We start from the raw sequence: 27,914 nt of genomic DNA on the forward strand, positions 1-27,914 counted from the left end.
GTCGCTCAGTTGTATCTGACTCTTAGAGACCCCATGGACTGCAGCCTATCAGGCTCCTCTGTCCATGGGATTTTCCAAGCAAGAGTACTGGAGTGGGTTGCCATTGCCTTATATTACCAAACCACTAATGGTATTCCTTATTAATTGACAATAATTCCATTTACAATATAGCCCATTGTAAAATTTTCCCAACTATTGTACAAACTATATTTTACAGTTGATTTGTTTGGATCAGTTTTCAAACAAGATACAGGGTTTTATTTGGTTCTTTTGTCTCCTGAGTTTCTTCTAATTTAAAAGAGTTCCCTCTCCTGTATTTTCCCTCATGACATTGACATTGTGGCAGAAGCCTAAGCAATTTGAGCTGTAGAGTATGCCACATTTTACATTTGACTGCTTTCTGCAAGCATCATTTGGTATGCTCATTTATCCCATATATTTCCTGTAAATGGAAATTGTAAAAAATGAATAAGAGGCTTATTTTTTGTTGTTGTTGTTCAGTTGCTAAGTTGTGTCTCTTCTTTCCAACCCCATGGACTGTAGCATGCCAGGCTCCTCTGTTCTCCACTGTCTCCCAGTTTTCTCAGATTCGTGTCCATTGAGTCCATGATATTATTTAACCATCTCATCTTCTGCTGCCCCTTTTCCTTTTGCCTTCAGTGTTTCCCAGAATCAGGGACTTTACCAATAAGTCAGTTTTTCCCACTAGGTGGTCAAAGTATTGGAGCTTCAGCTTTAGCATCAGTTCTTCCAATGAATATTCAGGACTGATTTCCTTTAGGATGAACTGGTTTGATCTCCTTGCAGTCCAAGGGACTCTACTCTCAAGAGTCTTCTCCAGCACTATGATTTGAAAGCATCAATTCTTTGGCGCTCAGCCGTCTTTATGGTTCAACTCTCACATTCATACCTGACTACAGGAAAAACCATAGCTTTGACTATTCGAACCTTTGTCAGCCAAGTAATGCCTTTGCTTTTTAATATGCTGTCTAGGTTTTTATATCTTTCTTTTCAAGGAGCAAGCATCTTTGAATTTCATGGTTGCCATCCTCATCCGCAATGATTTTAGAGCCAAGAAAATAAAATCTGTCACTGCTTCCACTTTTCCCTCTTCTATTTGACATAATGTGATGGGACCAGATGCCATGATCTTAGTTTTTTAATGTTGAGTTTCAAGCCAGCCTTTTCACTCTCCTCTTTCACTCTCATCAAGAGTTTCTTTAGTTCCTCTTCACTTTCTGCATTTAGAGTGGTATATCATCTGCATATGAGGTTGTTGATATTTCTCCCAGCAATCTTGATTTCAGCTTATGGTTGACTCATCCAACCTGGCATTTCACATGATGTACTCTGCATATACAGGCTTCCCGGTGGCGCTAGCAGTAAAGAACCCCCCTGCCAATGCAGGAGACATAAGAGAATCAGGTTTGATCTCTGAGTTGGGAAGATCCCCCTGAAGAGGTCATCACAACCCACTCCAGTATTCTTGCCTGGAGAATCCCATGGACAGAGGAGCCTGGCAGGCTACAGTCCACAGCATCACAAAGAGTCAGATATGACTGACCGACTGAGTACGCAGGAGAGTGCACTCTGCATATAAGTTAAATAAGCAGGGTGATAGTATACTGCCTTGACGTACTCCTTTCCCAATTTTTAACCAATCAGTTGTTCCATGTCTACTTCTAACTGTTGCTTATGACCTGCATATAGGTTTCTCAAGAGGCAGGTAAGGTGGCCTGGTATTCCCATGTCTTTAAGAATTTTCCACAGTTTGTTGTGATCCACACAGCCAAAGGCTTTAGGTAGTCAATGAAGCAGAGGTAGATACTTTTCTGGAACTCTTTCACTTTGTCCATGATCCAGCGAATGTTGATAATTTGATCTCTGGTTCATTATATTCAAGTTCAACTTTTTAGCAAAAACAATTTTATAAGTGATATATTAGTTTTCTATTGCTGCTTTAACAAATCACCATGGACTTTGTGGCTTAAAAACAATACATATTTTTTACTATAAGTTGGAAGTCCCACTTGGATCTCACTGGGCTAAAATCCAGCTTGGGCCAGGCTGCATCCTTTACTGAGGGCCCTAGGGCAGAGTTTCCTTGCCTTTTCCAGCTTCTCAAGGCTGCCTATGTTCCTCAGTGCTTGGCTTTGCTTCTCCATCATCAAAGCTAACCCGCTGAGTCCTTACATTGCATCATCCTGAAGTCTTCTTCTCCTTCCTGCTCCCTCTTTTGAGGACTGCTGTGATTACTGGGGACCAAGTAGATAATCCAGGAGAATCTCCTTGTTTTAAGGCCACCTAACTAGCAACCTTAATTCCATCTGCAACCTTAATTCCCCTTTGCCATGTAACCTAACACATTCACAGATGCTAGAATTAGGAACATGGACATCTTTCGGGGCAGAGGGAGCAGGCATTATTCTGCCTTCTACAAGAAGTAATTCATTTTGAATCAAATCAGAAGGGACATAATTTTTAGTTATCCCCAGTTTAATGTTGCTAAAATATATCATTAATTTTCATCTGATAGTTTTATCTGTTGAAGACTCACTCTAATCAGTTAACTGTGGAGTAAAATCATTTTATAATTCTATCACTCTTTCTACATTTATTTGATAGAAATTTGCTGGAAATCTTCTTGTAAAGAAGAATTCTCCCTCATCTATTAGAAATACTGGATATTCAGATATACATTTCATACTGCCAAGGCAGAATAAATGTTTAATTATCTTATGTAAATTATCCTTTCTGAAAGACCTACTCATATTATAGAAAGTCATATGCTTTACTCAAAATCTACTCACTTAAATGTTAATCTCATCTAAAAAAATACCTTTACATCTAGAATAATGACTGACCAAATACTGATATATGGGTACCATGGCCTAACCAAGCAGACATATGTTTAGAAGATATTCACTCTTCTCTTCTTGTGTGTCTCTCTTTTACTCTCACACTACCACCACATTCGCAACATTGCTGACACCAAATGTGTGGAGCGTTTTACACACACCAACCAATTCTGTGATACCAGCTGGATGCCAGACAATTTAACTCAACTCTGACACTATGTGGAGGTAGCATCAGATCCAACAGGTTAAAGGTTCAGTCCCACAAGACTGCTCCCTCCTTCAGATGCCAATTGCAAGTCCAGGTTGTTGCTGTGATTCGGACCAATCACCTAGAAATAGAAGGTTCCCATAATCCTCTCTTTGGGGTCAATTAATCTGCTAGAGCAGCTCACAGAACCCAGGGGAATAGTTTTCTTACTGTTTGCCTGTTTATTATAAAAGGATGTGATAAAAAATACAAGTAAGCATCCAGTGGAAAGAGGCAAGGTATATAGGAAGGGCACAGAGCTTCCATGTCCTCTCTGACTGTGCATCTCTGGTAGCACCTCCATGTATTCACCAACCCAGAAGCTCTCCAAAATCTATGCTTTGAAGTTTTTTATGGAGGCTTCATCACATAAGTTGACTGATCATTAACTCTCTTTCCAGCCCCTCTAGAGAATGAAGGGGTGAAGATTTCAAGCTTCTAATCATGGGTTGGTCTTTCTGGTGACTAGCCCCCATCCAGAAGCCCAAGAGTCACCTCAAAAGAACAAAAGAGTCTCCTATCACTCACAAAATCCCAAGGGATTTAAAAACCCTATGTCAAGAATGGGAATCGAAGACCAAATATTAAAACTAAGGATGCTCCTAATGCTCTTGCACGTGTGCTAAATTGCTTCAGTTGTGTCCTACTCTTCGTGACCCTATGGGCTCTAGCCTATCAGGCTTCTCTGTCCGTGGGATTCTCCAGGCAAGAATGCTGGAGTGGATTTCCATGCCCTCCTCCAGGCAGTCTTCCCAACCCAGGGACTGAACCCTCATCTATTATGTCTCCTGCATTGGCAGATGGGTTCTTTACCACTAGCTGCCACCTGGGAAACCTAATCCTCTTATCACTTAGGAAAATATAAGAGTTTTTAGAAACTTTGTGTTAGGGACTGGGGCAAAGGCCAATACATATTTTCTATTATTTCACAACATATATAATTTACCATCACAGTATCAAAGTATGCATATTTAGGTAATAAAAATGTAAAGAGATACAGGAAGCGAAACTATAAAAATCAAGAAAATAATCTAATTTGGGGAAGAAGGAAGAGATTGTAATTATGACTGGGGGCATAGAGGAACTTGTAGGCTGGAAAAATTTTAATATCGGATCTGAGTTAGCTGCAACAGTGTTTATCTTAAAATAGATTATATTTATAATATATAACAGATTTGTTTGATATAGTTTTTAATCTGTATGCATTTTACAATAAAAAGATTATTTTAAGTGTTACCTTTTACAGAGATAGAAAACAAACTAGTGGTTATCATAGGGGAGAGAGACAGGGGTTGCAAATAGGAGTAGGGGATTAAGAGTATACTATTATGTATAAAATAAGCTACAAAAATATATTGTACAACACAGGGAATATAGCCAATATTTTATAATAACTATACATGGAGTATAACCTTTAAAAATTGTGAATCACTATATATATATACCTGTTATTTATAATATTGTATATCAAATATACTTTAATAAAAAAATGTTATGTTAGAGAGTTTAGATAAAGCTGTGTTTGACATTTTGTAGAGTATAATGAAATAATGACTCTGATATTTTGTATGTTGTTAGTCACTAAGTCGTATTCGACTCTTTTGCCATCCCATGGACTGCAGCCCAACAGGCTCCTCTGTCCATGGGATTTCCCAGGCAAGAATACTGGAGTGGGTTGCCATTTCCTTCTCCAGGGAATCTTCCTGACCCAGGGATTGAACCCTCATTTCTTATGTCTTCTGTATTGGCAGGTGGATTCTTTACCTCTGAGCCATCAGGAAAGCCCATATTTTGTAAAGCTCACTATCTAATTAGAAATAATTTCAAAGTTTACTGAATATTTGAGTTATAGTACCATTGTTTGAATAAAAATACACCTTGGTAACTTTTTTTAAGTGAAATCTCTTATTTAAATGAGTAATTTCCAGTACATTTAAAAAGATCATTGTAGAGACTTCCCTGGTAGTTAAGCAGACTCCTGGCTCCTGTTGCAAGGGACTTAGATTTCATCCCTGGTTGAGAAACTAGATGCCACATGCCACATCTTAAGAGTTCACATGCTACGGTTAAAGATCCTGCATGCCACAACTAACACTCGGTACAGCCAAATAAATAAAAATTAAAACAAAATTACTGTATTTTAATTACATATGTATGCACTATTTTCATGGGACTATCAAGCTAGGTGATTGCTAGAGAATGAATATTTGTGTCCTCCCAAAATTCATATGTGGAAACCTAATCCCCAATGTGATGGTATTTGGGGATAGGGGAGATCATCCCCAGGGGGAGATGATTATGTCTCAAGGGAAGAGGCTGCCTAAGAGTGATTAGTGCCCAGGGGATGCCACAGAGGTGCAGTGATTAGGACTATGTGCTTTCGCTGTCTAGGGCACTGGTTCAAGCACTTCTAGAGGAAATAAGATTCTACAAGCTATACTGCACAACCAAAAATAAAAATTAGGAAAAATAAACAAGAGAGACCTCAGAGAGCTCCCTCTGCCCCTTTGGCCAGGTAAGTACACAGTGAGAAGACATCTATGAACCAAGAAGCAGGCTGTCACCAGACAATGAATCTGCCAGTGCACTGATCTTAAACCTTGCAGCCTCCAGAGTTGTGAGAAATACATTTTGGTTGTTTAAGGCACCCAGCCTATGGTATTTTTGTTAGAGCAGCCCGAATGGACTAAAATAGTGTGGATTATGAAATGCCACTTATCCATCTTCTTTTCTCAAATCTGAACTGCATGGAAATTATTTCAAAATCTGATTTTTTTCTTTCCCTTTCCTTAAGCTTTCTCCATCTGCTTACCTTTCTCCCATTCTTATCTCTTCTTTCTACTCTTTTGAAATACCAGGAAGCTAACTAATAACATTTAAGCTTTAGGGACCCCACTTGCACAAGCCCTTGCAAAGCTCTAGTAGGTGCAAAGCCCTAGGAATGTGTCTACTTGGGTATGTTTTTGTAAGGTTTGCAAAAGTAAGAGATTTTGACTACAAGTGATCAAGACTCTGTTTAGTCAAATGTCCTTTCATATCTGGTGGCATTGAGTGGCTGTAGGCATTTTGGGGATTCAGCCACAATCTGAGTTATGGATACAGTAGTTTGAGTTAGCAAGGCATATTTATTGGTTCAAAATCACTTCTACATCTGGATAAGTTGTAGTTCCCTGTCCTGGTGTAGGAATGGCTTCTAAGAATACTTCACTGATTTGTCCTACAAAGTGACATGAAGGGTTAGGGCTCAAGATCACATCACTCTGTGAAGATTTATAGCAAAGGATGCTGGGAGTATGTGGATAATGAAGAAAGTACAAAAAAGTAAGCAGAAGCCTCAGTTTTCATGAGTGCCTAGTCAGAATGGAAGGAATATTCTCAGTAATGCAGAACATGCAACTATAAACTTTTCTGCTTTTGCTGAGAATCATACATAACAGAATTTATCAGAATTTCTGTATTTATAACAAAAGAAATAGAGGAAAACAACAGAATGGGAAAGACTGGGGATCTCTTCAAGAAAATCAGAGATACCAAAGGAACATTTCATGCAAAGATGAGCTCAATAAAGGACAGAAATGGTATGGACCTAACAGAAGCAGAAGATATTAAGAAGAGATGGCAGGAATACACAGAAGAACTGTACAAAAAAGATCTTCAAGACCCAGATAATCACAATGGTGTGATCACTGACCTAGAGCCAGACATCCTGGAATGTGAAGTCAAGTGGGCCTTAGAAAGCATCACTACGAACAAAGCTAGTGGAGATGATGGAATTCCAGTTGAACTATTTCAAATCCTGAAAGATGATGCTGTGAAAGTGTTGAACTCAATATGCCAGCAAATTTGGAAAACTCAGCAGTGGCCACAGGACTGGAGAAGGTCAGTTTTCATTCCAATCTCAAAGAAAGGCAATGCCAAAGAATGCTCAAACTACCACACAATTGCACTCATCTCACACGCTAGTAAAGTAATGCTCAAAATTCTCCAAGCCAGGCTTCAGCAATATGTGAACCGTGAACTTCCTGATGTTCAAGCTGGTTTTAGAAAAGGCAGAGGAACCAGAGATCAAATTGCCAATGTCCGCTGGATCATAGAAAAAGCAAGAGAGTTCCAGAAAAACATCTATTTCTGCTTTATTGACTATGCCAAAGCCTTTGACTGTGTGGATTACAATAAACTGTGGAAAATTCTGAAAGAGATGGGAATACCAGACCACCTGATCTGCCTCTTGAGAAATTTGTATGCAGGTCAGAAAGCAACAGTTAGAACTGGACATGGAACAACAGACTGGTTCCAAATAGGAAAAGGAGTTCGTCAAGGCTGTATATTGTCAGCCTGTTTATTTAACTTATATGCAGAGTACATCATGAGAAACGCTGGCCTGGAAGAAACACAAACTGGAATCAAGACTGCTGGGAGAAATATCAATAACCTCAGATATGCAGATGACATCATCCTTATGGCAGAAAGTGAAGAGGAACTAAAAAGCCTCTTGATGACAGTGAAAGTGGAGAGTGAAAAAGTTGGCTAAAAGCTCAACATTCAGAAAACAAAGATCATGGCATCCGGTCCCACCACTTCATGGGAAATAGATGGGGAAACAGTGTCAGACTTTATTTTTTTGGGCTCCAAAATCACTACAGATAGTGACTGAAGCCATGAAATTAAAAGATGCTTACTCCTTGGAAGGAAAGTTATGACCAAGCTAGATAGCATATTAAAAAGCAGAGACATTACTTTGCCAACAAAGGTTCGTCTAGTCAAGGCTATGGTTTTTCCTGTGGTCATGTATGGATGTGAGAGTTGGACTGTGAAGAAGGCTGAGCGCCGAAGAATTGATGTTTTTGAACTGTGGTGTTGGAGAAGACTCTTGAGAGTCCCTTGGACTGCAAGGAAATCCAACCAGTCCATTCTGAAGGAGATCAGCCCTGGGATTTCTTTGGAAGGAACAATGCTAAAGCTGAAACTCCAGTACTTTGGCCACCTCATGCGAAGAGTTGACTCATTGGAAAAGACTGAGATGCTGGGAGGGATTGGGGGCAGGAGGAGAAGGGGATGACAGAGGATGAGATGGCTGGATGGCATCACCGACTCAATGGACGTGAGTCTGAGTGAACTCCGGGAGTTGGTGATGGACAGGGAGGCCTGGCGTGCGGGGATTCATGGGGTTGCAAAGAATCGGACACGACTGAGCAACTGATCTGATCTGATCTGATGTCTATTAGTTAGCTTTCCAGATATTGCAGTCTTTTGTGATATCTTTTCACATTCTCAATAATCACTTTCATAGCTTAAAAATAAATAAATAAAAAGTTCAGGCAGCTATGCCATTTATAACTGTTTCAATGGTACTACCAGTACTGTATCTTCCTGATGTTTATTTTTATTTTGTCTTATAAAATATGGCATTGGGCCACTCTGAGAAAGAGCAAAGAAGGCTTTATGCAGCAGATCCAATCCTTTTTGGAGAGAATAATGATGGCAAGAATGTATTTATTGCTAATAGAGCTCTTAATGAGATATTTTCTCTGCAACAATGAGGGAGAGGTGGTGGGCTATAATGTTCCTCTGGCTTTACTTTAGCAAAAGAAGACACTTCATTTTTACTTATTTACTTATTTTACTTACTTGAAGTAGATTAATAAAGGCACCATGCTGAGTGAACAAAGTTATAAGGAGATTTCTTATTTTTCTACCTTTAGACCACACTGAAACAAACTTACTATCTTAAGAAGAAAATTACGTACTATAAAATCAAATTGAAATATATATTCTTTAAGTAAACTTTAAATATCATAATTAAGTGTACAGGCCACTTAGAATAAAAACCATTGTATTTTTCCTCAAAGGATAATTTTTATTTCAATTATAGTTTTAACTTGGATGTTACTTTCACCATTTTCAGGGCTGACTTTAACATCTGAATGCAATCATCAAGCCTGTACTGGTTGTGGTAATGAATAGACATAGGCTGCCTGGAGGTCTAAGTATGAACTAAATAACTTGGCATATGCTGGGTGCTTCAGGGCAAATTTCTTAAAGGTCCTGTATGAAATGCGGTCTGAGTTTGGTCCAGCTATCTCCCGAAAGAGTGTGGAAACATCAAGATCTGGTACTCCAAAAGCTGCCCGAAGTATAGCAGCTAATTCCTGTTCAGTTATGAAACCATCTTTATCAAGATCAAAAAGCTTAAATGACATTTGCAGAATCTTTTCAGTGTTGACAGGATTGCATAGGACGGTCAGACCTATCACATACTCTCTGAAGTCTATGGTGCCATCGTTGTTCCTGTCAAAGAGGGCAAAAAGTTGTTGCAAGGGCTTTGAAATTGGGAGTTTCAAATAATTTGCAAATTCCTCAATTCCTATCTTCCCTCCTTTGGAGGCAACTGCAATTTCAGCATATTTATCCAAGCACTGATGAATATTATCCCAATCTAACTTTAAATTCTGGCTAATTTTTGTAAATTCCACCAAACCAGCTTCCATAGGTAGTTGAAGGTTACCTGCAGAAATCATCAGTCTGCAGTCTTCGTAAGTGTGGTCTGTCACGGGCACCCCAAGAGCATTGGCCATGATGATCCTCACTGTATTGGCAAAAAGGACAGGGTCTTTTTTCTCTTGGACGTTTGGAATATAAACAGGCATAAACTCAACTTCTACCCTGGTGAATGGTTGACTCAGGGTCAACATACAGGCCTGGAAGCCCGTAAACCCCTGCCAGGTCCAGGTCACCGTGTCCAGGGGGTTTGGGTACCTGAGCAGCACGGGCTGCACAGGCACCCCTGGAGAGAAGGCCCCTAGTTTAAAAGTGACCAGACAGCTGCGGTTGGTACACACTCCTTCTGGGAAAATCAGGATCTGTGGCCACTGTCTGTTAGATGTCACTCGCTTCAGGATTTCCTCCCGGGTGGTCTTCCTGGAATTGGGGTCATCTCGGGTCACAAGCACCGGCTGCGTCGACAATAAGAATTTCCCAGCCACCGGGATATTCGCGTTCTGACTCGCAGAGACCACTGAGGGTAACCCTGCCACGACACAGGCGATCGCATCAAAGAAACTGGAGTGCGGGGCTGCCACGAAGATGCGGGCTTCATCTCGGGTGGCTTTTTTCCCTTTCACTTTAACCAGGAACCCTGCTAAAAAAAAAGTCACCTGAAACAAGAACTTTAAAGTTGGTTGCGCCAGTCTTCTCCAGTTCTTGGCCGGCTTGGTTGGTTGAGCACGACAGCCTATGGTGGAAAGCGCAGCCACGGGCCAGAGGAAGATGAAGAGGAAGGCAATGCAGGACACCCGCACGGGCACCAACACGGTCCCCATGAGGACGATGTAGGCCCAGCGCCATGCGCTGATATGCGTGTGCTGCACGAAGGGGTTTTCCACTGCCGGCGGGAACAGGGACTTGTTCATCTCTCGGCTGAAAGCGGATTCCAACGCAGCCTTGGGGTCCACCACCGCAGGCTCAGAGTCCAACGGCGGAGACGTGGAGCTCAACATCGCAGGCTCCGAGTCCAACGGCGGAGAAGTGGAGCTCAACATCGCAGGCTCAGAGTCCAACGGCGGAGACCTGGAGCTCAACACCGCAGACTCGGAGTCCAACGGCGGAGACGTGGAGCTCAACATCGCAGGCTCCGAGTCCAACGGCGGAGAAGTGGAGCTCAACACCGCAGACTCGGGGTCCGAGGGCGGAGACCTGGAGCTCAACATCGCAGGCTCCGAGTCCAACTTCCCAGGCTCGAAGTCCAAAGTGGGCTGTGCCATGAGGCCAACTTTTCCGGTCTCAGGGTGCCTGTAGCTTGGATCTGGGGGCAGCCCCCGGAGTGCACCCCTTCCCTATATTTAAGTGCTCTTTGTTTGCACATAATTGGAACGCTTTGAGGCAATTGTGAGTTAATAGGAAATGATGTATTACCTTTAAAATCAGAAGAATCAAAAATGGTAAATGATGTAACAGTAGAATTAGAACCATGTCAACAGTACAATCTTTTCTGCTTTTTTGTAAATGGCCTCCTTTTGACATATATGCTTAGTAAATTATTTTCACATAACAACTTCTGTTGTCTATTATATACCTACTAAGGATCTATCAAATAGATGAATATTTGTTAATCACAACTTTTTTAATTTAAATGCCTTTACCAGTCAAGTTTGCTTACTGTGAGATGCTTTGGCAATTGGTAAGTCAAATTTATTTACTCTTCCTACAAATTGATTTCTGCAGAGACAGGACTGTTTCTCTCTCTCTTTTTTTTTTTTTGGACTGTCTCTTTATACTATGTTTAACTGATGGCACCCTTGAGGCTTTATATCTGTTGCAAGCACTCTTCTATGGAAACATACAATGAAAATTAGAAAACACCATTATCATAGGCCAGGATCAGTCATGGCACGTTTTGACCCATATTCTTAATATTAGTCCAGATGAACCGGTCAGCGTTCCAAAGTGACATAAGTAACAACAACAAGAAACCTTAAAATCACATTTGTCAGAAACAGGTTTTCGTTAAAATAAGTCAGGATTACTTTATTGTGTCACAACACATAGTCAATAAAGTCTTGTACCTTAGTTGCTGCCCTTTGAAAATGATCAAGAGGGAAGCATAATCAAAGTTGGTTGAAACAGGCTCTCTGTAGCATCTGCTATATCAAATATTCCTGTTTGCTATTTGCTAATTTAAATTCCTTCAGAATTCAAAGTCAAATTGTAGGTTTCTGAAAGATGTTTCTAATTATTAGAATATACCAGGTTACCCATAAAATAGGAAAAGCAGTATGGATACCAAAGACTGTTAAACAGAAAGTGATCTAAGTGGAAAGATTATGGACTTTACAACCAAACGGATCTAGGTCAGATCCTGGTTCTGACTCTTATGCTGTAGGCAGTGATCAATCTCATTTTTACATCTCTAAAGTGGTGATACTCCCTACCTTGCAATGTTAGGAGGTAGAAATACCTCATATACCACAGTGTATATAGAAAACTGGGCTTTCACTGGTAAACACATGTTGCTAGGATACGATAATAAGAATATTTAAAGACATTCCACTTCTGTCACTTCTCAGAACTATGCTTAGTGAGGGAAACATTAGGAACACAGTTGTAGACTCTAAAAAGCCATGAATTGGCATTGTTACTGTCTCCCATTCCAAATGAGAGCAGCCCAAGAGAATGAGTAGTAATCTCTTAAGTTGGCATCATCCTCTATTTTGTAATTCTTCCCATTTTTTTTTTTTTTTGGCCACACCCTTGTGGGATCTTAGTTCCCCGACCAGGGATTGAACCTAGGCCCAGCAGTGAAAGGGTCAAGTCCTAACCACTGGACCAGGGAAATCCTTTCCCACTCTTATTTGTAATGTTCATTACTCTTTTGAACCATTGCTTAATTTAACTACATTCCCAGGTGATGTTAGTGGTAAAGAACCCACCTGCCAATGCAGGAAACATAAGAGACATTGGTTTGATCCCTGGGTCAAGGAGATCCCCTGAAGGAGGGCATGGCAGTCCACTCCAGTATTCTTGCCTGGAGAATCCCATGGACAGAGGAGCCTGGTGGGCCACAGTCCATAGGGTCACAAAGAGTTAGACATGACTAAAGCGACTTAGCATGCACACATGCATTCTGTGTATACTTCTTAAGGGAAAGATCAATATTATGATGTTACTTTTCTTTCATATTTTCCCCACAGTGCCTAACAGTGTATCAGATAATTTATTTATTCATTTAGCAAATATTTGAGTTCACACAAAGAATCAGGCTCTTATTCTAGATGCTGGATATTGTGTCAGTTAATGAAACAAAAGTCTCTGCCCTGTGGAGCTGAGATTCTAGTGCATACAGGAAGTATAGTATTCATTTCTTCTTGCTTTAAATGGGGCAGAAGGACATTTTCATCCTTTTCCTAATCTCTCACCCATTTAGCTAGAGAATTAAGGCGAATAATTTAATGGACTTGCTTCCCTATAATGTTTAATAACTATGTATGTAAATATAAGAATCTTCATATCCTCTCTTGTTACTCTTCCCAGTGTAAGTAGTATTTATGGCCTATTTTAAGATGCACATTCACCTTGTCATATTTGCTTTCAAACTAATAAATATACTATAAATCCAAGATATTTGATAACAGAATTTTTTAATGGTTAAAAAATAGTAAAAAGAACTTTTGAACAATAAAATGAAAATTTATACCATTGCACGTTTGCCTTTTAATATGGCACAGCTAATCTTTAATATACATTTGTAAAAGGCACCATATATTAACAAGGTAAAGAATGCAAAAAAAAACCAAAATTGAGCCACTTTCTCCAACTTCCTTTTTGTCCAAGTGTATACATTTTAAGGCAAATGCTTTTCTGTGCAAAATACAACAAAAGAAAATCAACAGTATGTTACAAGTTCACACATTCTCAGATTTTTTTCAATATCATTTGTCAGGATACAAGCACATTAAAACAATTTTTTCCTAATGAAGCTTAAAGAAGTTGATGAACAATTTTTAAAAATTATTTGGAGATTCCATTATAGATTCCTCATAGAAAAAGTCAATCTTTTCTTCGTGTTTCTTCTTTCAGAAATGTCCATATCAATTTGTTCACGATGTCAGGTTGTTCTTGTTGGAGCCAATGACTGGTTTCTGACAAAATAGTCAGCCTGAAATAGTTTTTAACATAAATCTTTGTGACTTCAGCCATCTCAACCTCCATAAATGCGTCTTTCTCTCCCCACAGCAGTAATGTTGGAGTGATCACCATGTGATGTTTGAGAGGCAGGCAGCTATAAAAACAAAACACGTGGGCTTGAGACTCATTGTAAGAGTTAAAATAACATTTTCCCAAAATGTTTCTCTAGGCCATACGTTTTTAAGGAAGGCACTATCACCACCAAAGGGGTGAAAATTAGTTCTTGGGAGAGTGAAAAAATTTACATTTTTTTAGATATAAACCATGAATATACACATAAACATATATTAAAATTTTATGGGATGGGGGCAACTATGAAAAAATGTCTAAAAAGGCTCTGAAGGGAGGTGATGACAAAAAATGATTAAGGGGACTTCCCTGGTGGTCCAATGATTAGTAGTCTACCTTCCAAAGCAAGGAACGTGGGTTTGATCCCTGTTCGGGGAACTAGGATCCCATATGCCACAGGGCAAAGAAGCCTATATGCTGCTACTACTGAGCCTGTGCCACAACTAGAGTGAAGCCTGTGTGCCTCAAAGAAAGATAATAAATAAATACATGACTGAGAAACACTGCATTAGGCAATCAATCTGTGTCATAAAAAATTTAAAGGTCTATTTAGCAAAGGGCCAGATAAAAGTTTTAATTGGATGAGGATGGCAAAATTGATAATGAAGGCTATAAATTAAATATGAAATTCATCACTTGAAGAATAATTTCCTTTAAAAGGAAACCAGAATTTCTGAATGGTGTGATAAAAGGGAGCTTTTAAGCAGTGTTACTGTTTAAATATATTTTAATTGTTGGATAATCTAATGCATTTTATGTGAAAATTAGAACTGAAAAGACAAAAAATATATATGGAATGAGCTTCAAATATTACATGATACTATAGTTATTTTTCAAGGAGATTCTTTTTAAAATATAAAGTTTTCATTATATATTTTCTTAAATACTAAAAAATATAAAGAATAAAAACATGCATAATTGCATCATTTAAAAGATGGTCATTTTCTATGCATATAGTTGAAACCATAAGTACAGCAAATATACAGTTTATACACAATATACATATACAAATTCTATATTATATTATAACTTTCTTATTTCACAAGGTTTTTCAAAAATAATTGTAAAACATTACTTTATGGCATAATAACCCATAAATGATTTGACTCTTCCTGTATAATTGAATATTTAGATTATAGCATCAGTTAAAAGAAGAGGAGGATGTTTTACGTGAAGCTACATGCTACAATGAGCATTTTGTGCCCAAATCTTTATTGGCATTTCAGATAACCTCTTTAGGCCAGAGCCCTAGAAGTGGAATTCTATATTTCTTTCTTTTTTTTTTTTTTGGAATTCTATATTTCTAAAGCTTTTGACACCTTCTGCTAAGCTGTTTTTCAGAAAGGTGGGATGGTCTTAATTTCACTGCTGTTAACTAAGAATGAGAATGAACATCTAACTAGACACTCTCCAGCACTGGATTATATTTTTACTAGTTATAGAAAAGCCCTAATGTGTGTCTATTTGGGGTTGATAGGATGCTATTGGAATGTGCAGGATATCATATATGTCCACCAAAGACTTAACTTTTGACTCCATGCAAGTGGCCATCATTTGGTTGTAATGCTCCTAAAAATTAAATTCTTTGTGAATAGGTAAATGGACAGAAGAACCTGGAGGGCTACAGTCCCTGGGGAGTTAGACAGGGCTTAGGAATAGTAACTAGGTCAAATCTGGTTCTTACCATCCCCATGAGACGGTTATAAGTGTTAGGATACTTCTCATTCATTTCTTTAGTTTCCTTTAGGAGAGATTTTCCTTAAACCCTCCTTGATCCTTGCCCCGTCCCTGGCTGCTGAGTGATAGTTGTTGATTCAGGGTTCTGGACTAAAGAGAGTATATAAAATAATATGTCCTGAGGTGAGATTTACTCTCTTTTTCCTTCCCTCGCTTATCAGATTCGAGGGAGCCAACGGACTGGGGGGCTGAGGAGATGTGAGTTTACCCTTCAAATTTTCCCACAGGTGAACAAAGTTTAGACTGGCAACAGTTATCAAGACCATTTCAGTTCTCATTTAATATGAAGGCCACAGTCTTCAATCTATCCTTTATGGGTCATGAAGTTCATGTTTTGGTTTTCATCTGCTAACTCCTATGTGATTTCTCAACTGATTCAGAAACTGGGCAGGAAAAAGGGATGCTATTTGTCAGGTCCCCCCAAATACAGCATATGTATTTCAAACAGTACATAGTTTAAAAACTTTATTAAATAGTGTCAGATTGCAGATATCCTTTCACAAATTGCTTCTGTGCCTTAAGATTATATTTTTAAGATTCATCTATTGATGATACATGTAGTTCTTTTTCTTTTTTGATACAGGTAGTTCTACTTCATTTACTTTCACTGTTGTATACAATTCTATTGTATGACTACATATACAATGGATCACAATTGATTCATTCTCTTGTCGGGCATTTTAAAACTTCCAATTATTTTGATAATTTAAATAATATTGATCTCATTCTTGTAACCATCCACTTGTGCCCATGTGGGAGAGGTTTCTTTCAGTATATCCCCCAAACAGACTTGCTACCTCAGAGAATATGCACATCATCAATATTACAAGTTGTTTTTACAAACTGACCATATGCTCTACTCTCAGCATATAAGAATTTGCTTTGTACCATATCATTGCCAACACTTGTTCTCAAAAGTTTAATTTTTTTTTTCCCAATCAAATGAGTGTAAAATACTTTGTTTACCTGTTATGGTAGAGACTGCTTCCCAAACTTCTTCCCTTCTACCACAGTGATAGAAAATCCAATTATTAGCTGGACAAAGGACCATCCAGAATGAAGACTGACTATGTTTCCCAGGGTTCTTGCAGTAAAGTGAGGGTATGTGGTTTATGAGAAATGATTTGGGCATCATCTAAGTTGTGTCCAATATGCCTGCCCCTTCCCTTTCTCACTTTCCACTCACTGAAATGCAGATGTGTTGTTAAACCATCTTGAACCACACAGATAAGGACAACATATGAAGGATGGCAGAATAACAAAATAGAAAGACCGAGATCTCTGACCAAAGAGTGACCTAACAGCTTTGATGACTGCACACAATATAGCCACCATATCAGCCTTAGACTATTAACGTTTTTAATGCCACTGTTACTTTAGGTCTCTATTGCAAGCAGTAAAACCTATGTCCCACTACTAAGGTGGTGCATCTTTCATGTTACTGAAGATCCCTTTAAAAAAAAAATATATATATATATTTTTTTTTTTTGGCTGTGCTGGGTCTTTGTTGCTATGCAGGCTTCTCTCTAGTTGCAGTGAGCAGAGGCTACTCTTCTTTGCAGTGTTAAGACATCTCATTGTGGTGACATCTCTTGTTGTGGAAGAGCACGGGCTCTCGGGCACATGGGCTTCAGTAGCTGCAGTGGTGGGCTCAGTTGTTGTGGTTCCCGGGCTCTAGAGCACAGGCTCAACAGCTGTGGTACATGGACTTAGTTGCTTCAAGGCATGTGGGATCTTCTGGGACCAGGGATTGAACCTGTGTCTCCTGCATTGGCAGGCAGATTCTTTACCACTGAGCCACCAGGGAAGCCCCTAGATCCCTTTTCTGCAAATTGCCATTTCATATCCTTTACTCATTTTTGATTGGGTTGTCTTTTCCTTATTGATTTGGAGACATTCTTTATAAACTCTGCTGCTGCTGCTGCTAAGTCACTTCAGTCATGTCCGACTCTGTGCGATCCCATAGATGGAAGCCAACCAGGCTCCCCCATCCCTGGGATTCTCCAGGCAAGAGTACTGGAGTGGGTTGCCATTTCCTTCTCCAATGCATGAAATGAAAAGTGAAAGTGAAGTTGCTCAGTCGCGTCCGACTCTTAACGACCCCATGGACTGCAGCCTACCAGATTCTGCCACCCATGGGATTTTCCAGGCAAGAGTACTGGAGTGGGGTGCCATATTAATTCATGAATACTGGAAGAAGCCTATCCCTTCTCTAGGGGATCAGATCCAGGAATCAAACAGGGGTCTTCTGTATTGCAGGTGGATTCTTTACCAGCTGAGTTACCAGGGAAGCCTCCTGACAGGGTTAGTTACCTACCTATTTTTTTCTTTAAAATTGAATTCTTTAAAATTGTCTCAGCCTTGTGCTCCCCCATACAAATTTTTAAATCAGCTTGTTATGTTTCATGAAAAACTTTCTGACAGTTTTGATTGAAATTTTATTAAGTTTATAGATTAATTTGGGAAAAATCAACAATGTTATGATATTGAAGTTTTCCACTTGTAAAGATGATAAACGAGGGTTATTTTCAGTAGTTTACATCAGCAAGTCTGTATCAATGTTAAAACATTAAAATACTTCTCTGCTGCTGCTAAGTCGCTTCAGTCGTGTCCGACTCTGTGCGACCCCATAGACGTCTGGCAGCCCACCAGGCTCCCCCGTCCCTGGGATTCTCCAGGCAAGAACACTGGAGTGGGTTGCCATTTCCTTCTCCAATGCATGAAAGTGAAAAGTGAAAGTGAAGTCACTCAGTCATGTCCGACTCTCAGCGACCCCATGGACTGCAGCCTACCAGGCTCCTCCATCCATGGGATTTTCCAGGCAAGAGTACTGGAGTGGGGTGCCATTGCCTTCTCCGAAATACTTCTCTATAGGTTAGTAAATAGACAAGGCCCCTAGCTCATATTCTTTATTGCTTCCAATACATTTTGATAATCCATAAAGGTCATCTTTTGTTAGAGTCAGTCCTTTATACCTAATATTTTTGTTGCTATCATAGGTATATCTATTTTAAAGTGTTTTATAACTGTTGTTGGTTTATAAGATTGTAATTTTTGTATAGTAACCTTATGTATGCCAACTTTGCTGAACTGTTTTTGTTCTAATAATTTTTTCCTGTAAATTTTCCCTTTCTCTAAATATATAACTACATTGCGTGCTTGCCTGCTCAGTTGCTCGGTCATGTCCAAGGCTTTGCAACCCCATGGACTGTAGCTCGCCAGGCTCCTCTGTGTATGGGATTTCCCAGGCAAGAATACTGAAGTGGGTTGCCATTTCCTACTCAAGGGGATCTTCCCTACCCAGGGATCCAACCTGCGTCTCTAATGTCTCCTGCACTGGCCAGCGGATTCTTTACCACTAGCGCCATCCTGGGAAGCCCGTATAACTACATTGTGTGTGGGTGTGTGCTAAGTTGCTTCAGTCATGTCTAACTGCTTGCAATCCCATAGCTGTAGCCTGCCAGGCTCCTCTGTCCATGGGATTCTCCAGGCAAGAAAACTGGAGTGGGTTGCCATTCCCTTCTCTAGGGGATCTTTCTGACCATGGATTGAACCAGCATCTCTTATGTCTCCTGCATTGGCAGGTGGGTTCTTGACCACCAGTGCCCCGGGGAAGCCCATATAACTACATTATCTATACATAAATTTCAGTTGTTTTTTTTTAATGTGCTAGCTAAGACTTTCAATACAGTGGTGAAGAGAAGAGAAGCAGTTATAGCAGACAAGTTACCCTTAGTCTTTATTTTTCAAGGGAATGTTTTCAGTGTTTCATCACAAGGTATGATGTTTACTACAGGTTTCTGGTAGACAGAAGTACCTTCTGCATTGCTGTCATAATGAAACCATAATATGATTAACAGAATTCCTCTGTCCATGGAATTCTGCAGGCAAGAATACTGGAGTGGATTGCCATTCCCTTCTCCAGGATATCTTCCTGACCCAGGGATCAAACCCTGGTCTCCTGCATTGAAGGCAGATTCTTCTACCATCTGAGCCACCAGGGAAGCCTAATATGATTAACAGAAAGACACTAATACACATAGAGATATCAGGTTTAATGGCAAATGAGAAGAAAACTTACAAAGATGATTTTATAAAGCAAGAAATAATGTATTATTCTCTTAGATAGAACTAGGACTTGTCAGGTCCCCCAGTTTCCCATGAAAATACAGCTGTGAACAGCACCACAAAGAATTTTGCCCTTTTAGTGGAGGTTTTTGATCCTCTTGGCTCTGATTCCCAGAATATATTTTTATATGCCTGCCAGTGCTCCAGGTGCAAATAACCAGTACAAACCCCTGATTTTTTTCTTAGACAACTGAGTAAAGCAAATGTCTTTCCCCCAGAAATATCCCTGCAGGCAATTCAGGTTTATCTGAGGTCCACCTTCTATCCTCTGCTTCTAGTCTACATAGTAGTTAGATGTGTTGGATTTTAATAAACGCTTTTTCTTAATTTACCTAGATGATCTTATTTTTCCCTTTAACCTGTTAATGTGGTAAGTTAATGGGTTTTAATGCTGTTAGGTTTAATTGTTAATGCATGCTAGATTCTGTTTGATAGTATTTTATTTTGAATTTATGGATCTATATTTACAACATAACTTGATCTAATTTTCTATGTTATACAATCCTTGTCTTGTTTTGTTATGGAAGTCATACCAACCTGAGAAAATGAGCTGAAGTATATACCTTCTTTTTATAATGTCTGAAAGAGCCGAGTCTAAGAGTGGGATTTTCTGGGGCTTCCCTGGTGGCTCATTGGTAAAGAATCTGTCTGCCAATGCAGGAGACATGGGTTTGATCTCTGATCCAGGAAGATCCCACATGCCATGGAGTAACTAGGCCCATGCACCACAATTTCTGAGCTCATACTCTAGAGCCCATAAGCCACAACTACTGAAGCACACTTGCTATGAGGCCCATGAGTTGCAACTACTGAAGCCCTTGTACTCTAGAGCCCGTGCATGCTCCGTGACAAGAGAAGGGACCACAGTGAGAAGCCCACGCACTGCAACAAAGAGAAGTCCCCGCTCATTGCAACCACAGAAAGACATCACGGCAACGAAGACCCAGGGTAATCAAAAATAAATAAATAATTTTTTTTAAAAAGAGTGGGGTTTTCTGAGGTAGAATTTATGTGTAAAACCACTTAGGCTTCTTTGTGTGGGTGTGTATGTATATGTAGTTTATAGATATGCTTAAATTAATAACCCAATTTCTTTAATGTGTATATCTATTCAGGTTTTCTATCTTCATGAGTCAGTTTTGTGTGTTAAGCTTTTCCTAAAAACTACCCATGTTGTCAAGATTCTCAAATTTATTAACATAAACTTTATATTTTAATATCTGTTATGTTTGTACTTATATCTATTTTCTCCTTCCTGATATAGTTTGTTCATGCCTTTTTTACACCAGTCTTGCCAAAAGTTTACCTATATTAATAGTGTTCAAAAAATCTGCGTTTGTTGATTCTCTCTATTGTGTCTTTGTTATTTATTGTATTAATTTCTGCTTTTTACCTAATTTTATTTTCCTTCTAATTTATTTTTGTTTACATGTTGTTCTTTTCCAAATATCTTGACTTGAATCTTCTTTTCTTAATATAAGCATGAAAAACCATACATATATTTCTAAGTATTGTTTTAACTGTATTCTACAGGCTGTAATACTTTTTTCTGTGTTTACTAGCTTCTGATATGATTTTTTTGATCCACAAGTAATATAGAAGTTTGAGATTTTTCTGACTGTATTGAGTTTTCTAAAAGTTTGTTGCTGTCAATTTCCCACCACATTGTGTTCAGAGAACACAATCTATATGATATTGATCCTTTGGTTAAGGCTTGCTTTATGGTCCAGTATGCAAAAATCAATCCTTATAAATATGATATGTGCTTAAAAATATTGTGTATTTTCTAATTGTTGGGCGCAGGATTCTAGAGTTGATCATCACATTAAAGATGTTAATTGGATTGTTTAAATCTATATCTTTATTAATTTTCTGCTTGATTGATCAGCTTCTGAGAGAAGTGGATGAAAATCTCCAATAGTAACTGTGGATTTGCCGTTTTTTTCCAGTAAGTCTGTCAAATTTTGCTTTGTTATGTGATGCTTTATCAGTTTAGGCTTTCAAAAATGTTTTTTCAGGCTATTCCTATAACTAGTCCAATTCCAAGTTCATTATGATTCCTTGGGTCCAAATTTTGGAGAGTCCTTGGATGGAAGTATGGTCCTGGGGAGACCTTAGGGTGATTTTCATACCTGAATATAATGTACTATACTTTATTTGTAGTCATTATATTTGTATAACCTTGTTTTTAATGATGTACTTGACCTTGACTCAGTTCAGTTCAGTTCAGTTCAGTCACTCAGTCATGTCCGACTCTTTGTGACCCCATGAACCGCAGCACGCCAGGTTTCCCTGTCTATCACCAACTCCCAGAGTCCACCCAAACCCATGTCCATTGAGTCGGTGATGCCATCCAAGCATCTTATCCTCTGTCGTCCCCTTCTCTTCCTGCCCTCAATCTTTCCCAGCATCAGGATCTTTTCAAATGAGTCAGCTCTTTGCATCAGGTGGCCAAAGTATTGGAGTTTCAGCTTCAACATCAGTCCTTCCAATGAACACCCAGGACTGGTCTCCTTTAGAATGGACTGGTTGGATCTCCTTGCAGTCCAAGGGACTCTCAAGAGTCTTCTCCAACACCACAGTTCAAAAGCATCAATTCTTCTGCACTCAGCCTTCTTTATAGTCCAACTTTCCCATCCATACATGACCACTGGAAAAACCATAGCCTTGACTAGACGGACCTTTGTTGGCAAAGTAATGTCTCTGCTTTTCAATATGCTGTCTAGGTTGGTCATATCTTTCCTTCCAAGGAGTAAGTGTCTTTTAATTTCATGGCTGCAATAACCATCTGCATTGATTTTAGAGCCCAGAAAAATAAAGTCAGCCACTGTTTTCACTGTTTCCCCATCTATTTCCCATGAAGTGATGGGACCCAATGACATGATCTTAGTTTTCTGAATGTTGAGCTTTAAGCCAACTTTTTCCACTCTCCTCTTTCACTGTCATCAAGAGGCTTTTTAATTCCTCTTCACTTTCTGCCATAAGGGTGGTGTCATCTACATATCTGAGGTTATTGATATTTCTCCAGGCAATCTTGATTCCAGCTTGTGCTTCCTCCAGCCCAGTATTTCTCATGATGTACTCTGCATATAAGTTAAATAAGCTGGGTGACAATATACAGCCTTGACATAGTCCTTTTCCTATTTGGAACCAGTCTGTTGTTCAATGTCCAGTTCTAACTGTTGCTTCCTGACCTGCATACAGATTTCTCAAGAGGCAGGTCAGGTGGTCTGGTATTCCCATCTCTTTCAGAATTTTCCACAGTTTATTGTGATCCACACAGTCAAAGGTTTTGGCATAGTCAATAAAGCAGAAATAGATATTTTTCTGGAACTCTCTTGCTTTTTCAGTGATCCAACAGATGTTGGCAATTTGATCTCTGGTTCCTCTGCCTTTTCTAAAACCAGCTTGAACATCTAGAAATTCATGGTTCAAGTATTGCTGAAGCCTGGCTTGGAGAATTTTAAGCATCACTACTAGCGTGAGATGAGTGCAATTGTGTGGTAGTTTGAGCATTCTTTGGCATTGCCTTTCTTTGGGATTGGAATGAAAATTGACGTTTTCCAGTCCTGTGGCCACTGCTGAGTTTTCCAAATTTGCTGGCATATTAAGTGCAGCACTTTCACAGCATCATCTTTCAGGATTTGGAATAGCTCCACTGGAATTCCATCACCTCCACTAGCTTTGTTCATAGTGATGCTTCCTAAGGCCCACTTGACTTCACATTCCAGGATGTCTGGCTCTAGGTGAGTGATCACACCATTGTGATTATCTGGGTCATGAAGATCTTTTTTGTATTACTTTTTTGTATTAACTTGATTACTGTACGTAAAAAGAGTCAAGGGGTCAGTTGAGCTTTCAGAAGGTTTGAGCTAGATTTAACCTACATCAGGGGCTTCCCTGGTGGCTTAGACAGTAAAGAATCTGCCTGCAGTGCAGGAGACCTAAGTTTCATCCCTGGGTCAGGAAGATACCCTGGAGAAGGGAACAGCAAACCACTCTAGTATTCTTGCCTGGATAATTCCATGGACAAAGGAGCCTGGCAGGCCACAGTCCATGGAGTCGCATAAGAGTCGGACACGACCGAGCACCTCACATTAACCTACAACAATCTAGTTTAAAATTATCTTTTGCCTGTATGTAAAACTGTGAGTTTTGAACTTCACAGGCCTCCATTTTTTTTTTTTTTTTTTCTCTCCAAGATAATTAACAGGATTCTAGAGCTTACTCTTGGGAATGCAAGTCCTCCTAATGAATGATTAATCATTAGTAAAAGAATCTCAAAATATGAGAATATTTTCCCTCTTTCCTTATAGCTACTTAAAACATACTGTTTTGTATCACAAAGCTAACCCTCTGATAAAGGGATAAATTGAGAACATTTTAAAACCAGCATTCTTATCTCCTGTCCAAAATTTAGACTGGTGTGAAAATGTATTTTTCTCTCATAATAACTCTCTTAAATGTTATTTGTGAAAAGCAAATGACAAAACATGAGCTTCAGACAATGTTGCTATATCCTATAAAATGTAACCTGTAGCCTTTGCAATGTCTGTCTGCCTTGCTTGATAAATTATTACCTACAAGTACCTTTTGGGACTTTTCAGGTGGCTCAGATGGTAAAGAATCTGTCTGCAACGCAGGAGACCTGGGTTGGATCCATGGGTCAAGAAGTTTCCCTGGAGAAGGGAATGGCAGTCCACTCCACTATTGTTGCATGGAGAATTCCATGGAAATAGGAGCCTGGCGGGCCACAGTCCACGGGGTCAAAAAGAGTCCAGGATACGACTGAGTGACTAACACAAGTACCTTTTAAATCAACATCTCTACTTTTCAAAAAATACACATATATTTTTATACTTGTACATTTTGTTGTTGTTGTTAGTCAAAAAAGAAGATGTGGATTTACCTCTCTTTTCATTCATATAGTCTCATGGATTTCATATTCAAAGAATTTGAGAGATTTTGTTTCATTTAAAGTAACACCTGCTACAACTTTTTTCTATCCTCTTACTTTCAACCTTTTTGTGTCTTTGTGATTTACTCGTATCTCAGTCAAATCTGACATTTTGGTTTTTAACTGGTAGGTGTAACACATTAATATTTATTGTGTTTATTGACATATTGAAATTGTTTTTGACTTCTTATTTTGTGCTTTCTATTTACCCTGCTTTGCTTCCTTTTTCTCCTTTCCTGCCTTCTTTTGAATTGATAGTTTCTAGTCCCTTTCTTGGAGAAGGCAATGGCACCCCACTCCAGTACTCTTGCCTGGAAAATCCCATGGACGGAGGAGCCTGGTGGGCTGAAGTCCATGGGGTCACTAAGAGTCAGACACGACTGAGTGACTTCACTTCCACTTTTCACTTTCCTGCATTGGAGAAGGAAATGGCAATTTTCAAGAACACCCACTCCAGTGTTCTTGCCTGGAGAATCCCAGGGACGGGGAAGCCTGGTAGGTTGCCGTCTATGGGGTCGCACAGAGTTGGACACGACTGAAGCGACTTAGCAGCAGCAGCAGCAGCAGTCCCTTTCTACTGCTTTGGAAATAATATTCTATTTCTATTATTTTATTTTACTAGAAAACAAATTATTACATATATATTATATGTGAGTGATTTCCAACTTTATCTATCTACCTATAATTTATCTATCTATATGATTCCTAATTCCATTGTACATGTCAAATATAACCTGTCTTTTGTGTTTTCATTTCTTTATCTATCTAAGTGAAATTCTAGGTAATTCTTTTTGGATCTACCTTCCAATTCATAACCCTCCATAGCTTGTCTGACCTGCTATTTAACTTACTTATGGATTTTAAGACTTCAATAACATACTTTTCATTTCTAGAAGTTCTTTTGGTTCTTTTCCAGTCCTTTCCATCCTGTCATGATATTTTCCTTATTCTTTACTCATATTTTTATTCTTTCATATTTAATAATTTAAACTTACTTTACAGTCTTTATTACTTCTATTATTTGAAAATTTTAGGAGTTCTGCTGCAATTGTGTTCTGACTCACTATTGGTGGGTTGGTATTTTTTGTAATTTGGATTATGAACTCATCTTCAGTGGACCTTATCTGTGGGGATATTGTGAGTCTGAATTGAGGTGTACCTTCCAGAGAGATTCTGTCTTTGTTTCTGCTAGGTTTCCTAGGGAGTGTTACCAGCCTATGAGGATGTTAAAATAGAATTTTTCCCCTAAGAATTCTAGTATTATGGTAGTAGCATAAATTCAAACCCCTAAACATTTTTAAGGCAGGCTGTGGCTGCTAATACTCAAAGAGAATATTTTTTCTCCTATGTACGTCCGAACTCAAATTTCCATGTCTTATCTTTCACACTATATTTTCTGTCTGCTGCTAAGTCACTTCAGTTGTGTCCGACTCTGTGCGAGCCCATAGATGGCAGCCCACCAGGCTCCCCCATCCCTGGGATTCTCCAAGCAAGAACACTGGAGCGGGTTGCTATTTCCTTCTCCAATGCATAAAAGTGAAAAGTGAAAGGTAAGTCGTGTCTGACTCTTAGTGACCGCATGGACTGCAGCCCACCAGGCTCCTCTGTCCATGGGATTTTCCAGGCAAGAGTACTGGAGTGGGGTGCCATTGCCTTCTCTGATTTTCTGTCTAGACAATATCTTCTGAAACAAAAGCCTCATTTATCTGTTAGTGACTCCAAGATATCACATATCCTCACCCCAGATTCTCTCCTCTGAGTTCCAGACCCTTGTAGCCTACTGACTACTTGAATAATCTAAGACACCATTTCAAAGTCAACTAGTCTAAGATCAATAAAATTTATGACCTCAAAATGAGTTCTCTTCTAGTACTTTCTGTCTCAGTGATTGGCCTATCTGTAGAGTTGTTCATGGCAGGGATTCAGGAGTTATCTTTGACATCTGTCTTCTTCTCAGTTCCCCATCCAACCCGTTATCAACTGTGTCAACTTATCTCTTAAATATCTCTTAAATCTACCCACTCTCCCCATCTCTACTGCTTTCAGAATAGTTCAAGCTGCCATCTTCTTTAGCCTGGATTTCTGAAGTTTCACCACATTCACTCTTTCAGCACATTCTCCATATTGAGTGAATATATCCAAATACAAATTGGATCATTTTTCTGCTTGAAACTCTCATTCACTGGCTTCACATTCATGGCTCTTAATATGGTCTCCTTGGCTCTGCTTAACCAGCCACTGCCTACCTCTCGGACTTATTCTCATTCCCTTCTCTTCTATGCATCCTCACTTTCTGTGCTCTGCCACTTTGTTACTTAAAACCATAGCCTTCCATCTTCCTGCACAGCCTTGGAAGAGGCTATTTTCTTTTTCTGGAATGCCAGTCTCCCTACCCTAAACTTTATCCAGTCAATACCAAACTCATCCTTTATTTCCTCATTCAAACATTATTTCTTCCATTCTCATCCCTTTCTTTCAAAGTCTTCATGTTAGTTTGTAACTATACATTCATTACTGCAGTTGTTTGCTTGATGCTGTTTTCTCTACTCAGCTACAAGTTTTGTGAGATCAAGGACCTTGTCTCATTTTGCTCATTATAGTATTCTGAGTGCTGGCATAGTCCAGAATATAGAAAGTGCTTAACAGATATTTTTTAAATGATTATTTTAAAATATAACTAAAAATATACATCTATTCAAAGTCCAAAGGGACAGAAGTGGATAGAGTTATGGATAAAACAAGTTACACCTACATGGGATATCTAGTGTATTCTCTTTATTTTTCCATATGTTTAATTTTCTATAAAAAAAAAGATTATGCAACTTATAAAAACCAAAATAATTTGAGTATCTGGATAAATGGTGAACTTAATTTTAAAAATCGAATATTGGCTCTGTAGGGAATAAATATTTTGTTTAACTAAAAAGAACAAATTATACTGACCTGAAGATATTTCGGTAATGGTTAATTGGACCACTTAATGCTCCAGGCTGAGAAAAAACATAAATATAAGCTTCAAGATCTTCTGTTGTTAGTCGACATCCTTTTCTTCCAATGCCAGTGCTGTGACTAGTAAACAGATGTTTCAAAGCCTGGTAAGTGAGAAAAGAATAACTAAGACTTTTCAGCTACTTCACAGTAACTAAATATTTGGCTTTTGAAAGAGAATGATGGTCAGTGTGCAGTGACTGCTCCCAACTTCTGCTCTAGCCAGGTTGGAGACCTCATTGTTTACAAG

At 39.1% G+C, this 27,914-nt stretch overlaps 1 protein-coding gene, 1 long non-coding RNA gene and 1 pseudogene across 4 annotated transcripts in view; 1 reads left to right on the top strand and 2 right to left on the bottom strand.

Annotated features, from left to right (window-relative positions):
- Positions 1–26,226, top strand: part of LOC104971636 (uncharacterized) — a 32,622-nt gene extending 6,396 nt beyond the window's left edge. The window contains exons 2-4 of the long non-coding RNA XR_805541.4: positions 20,380–20,667; positions 21,608–21,667; positions 24,327–26,226. This is a non-coding gene — a long non-coding RNA (uncharacterized lncRNA). The remainder of the gene's footprint in view (positions 1–20,379; positions 20,668–21,607; positions 21,668–24,326) is intronic.
- On the bottom strand, positions 8,942–10,984 carry LPCAT2BP (lysophosphatidylcholine acyltransferase 2b, pseudogene; annotated as a pseudogene).
- Positions 13,222–27,914, bottom strand: part of EPHX4 (epoxide hydrolase 4) — a 37,031-nt gene continuing 22,338 nt past the window's right edge. For all 3 annotated transcript variants that reach the window (NR_132766.1, NM_001314056.1, NM_001075855.3), the window contains 2 exons: positions 27,620–27,768; positions 13,222–13,879 (listed from right to left, as the gene is read on the bottom strand). Coding sequence is in view for 2 of the 3 variants with exons in the window: in NM_001314056.1 (NP_001300985.1) it covers positions 13,648–13,879; positions 27,620–27,768 (381 nt within the window). In the remaining variant the exon portion in view is untranslated. The remainder of the gene's footprint in view (positions 13,880–27,619; positions 27,769–27,914) is intronic.

Source organism: Bos taurus, chromosome 3, assembly GCF_002263795.3.
Source record: "Bos taurus isolate L1 Dominette 01449 registration number 42190680 breed Hereford chromosome 3, ARS-UCD2.0, whole genome shotgun sequence".
NCBI classification, from domain to species: domain Eukaryota; kingdom Metazoa; phylum Chordata; class Mammalia; order Artiodactyla; family Bovidae; genus Bos; species Bos taurus.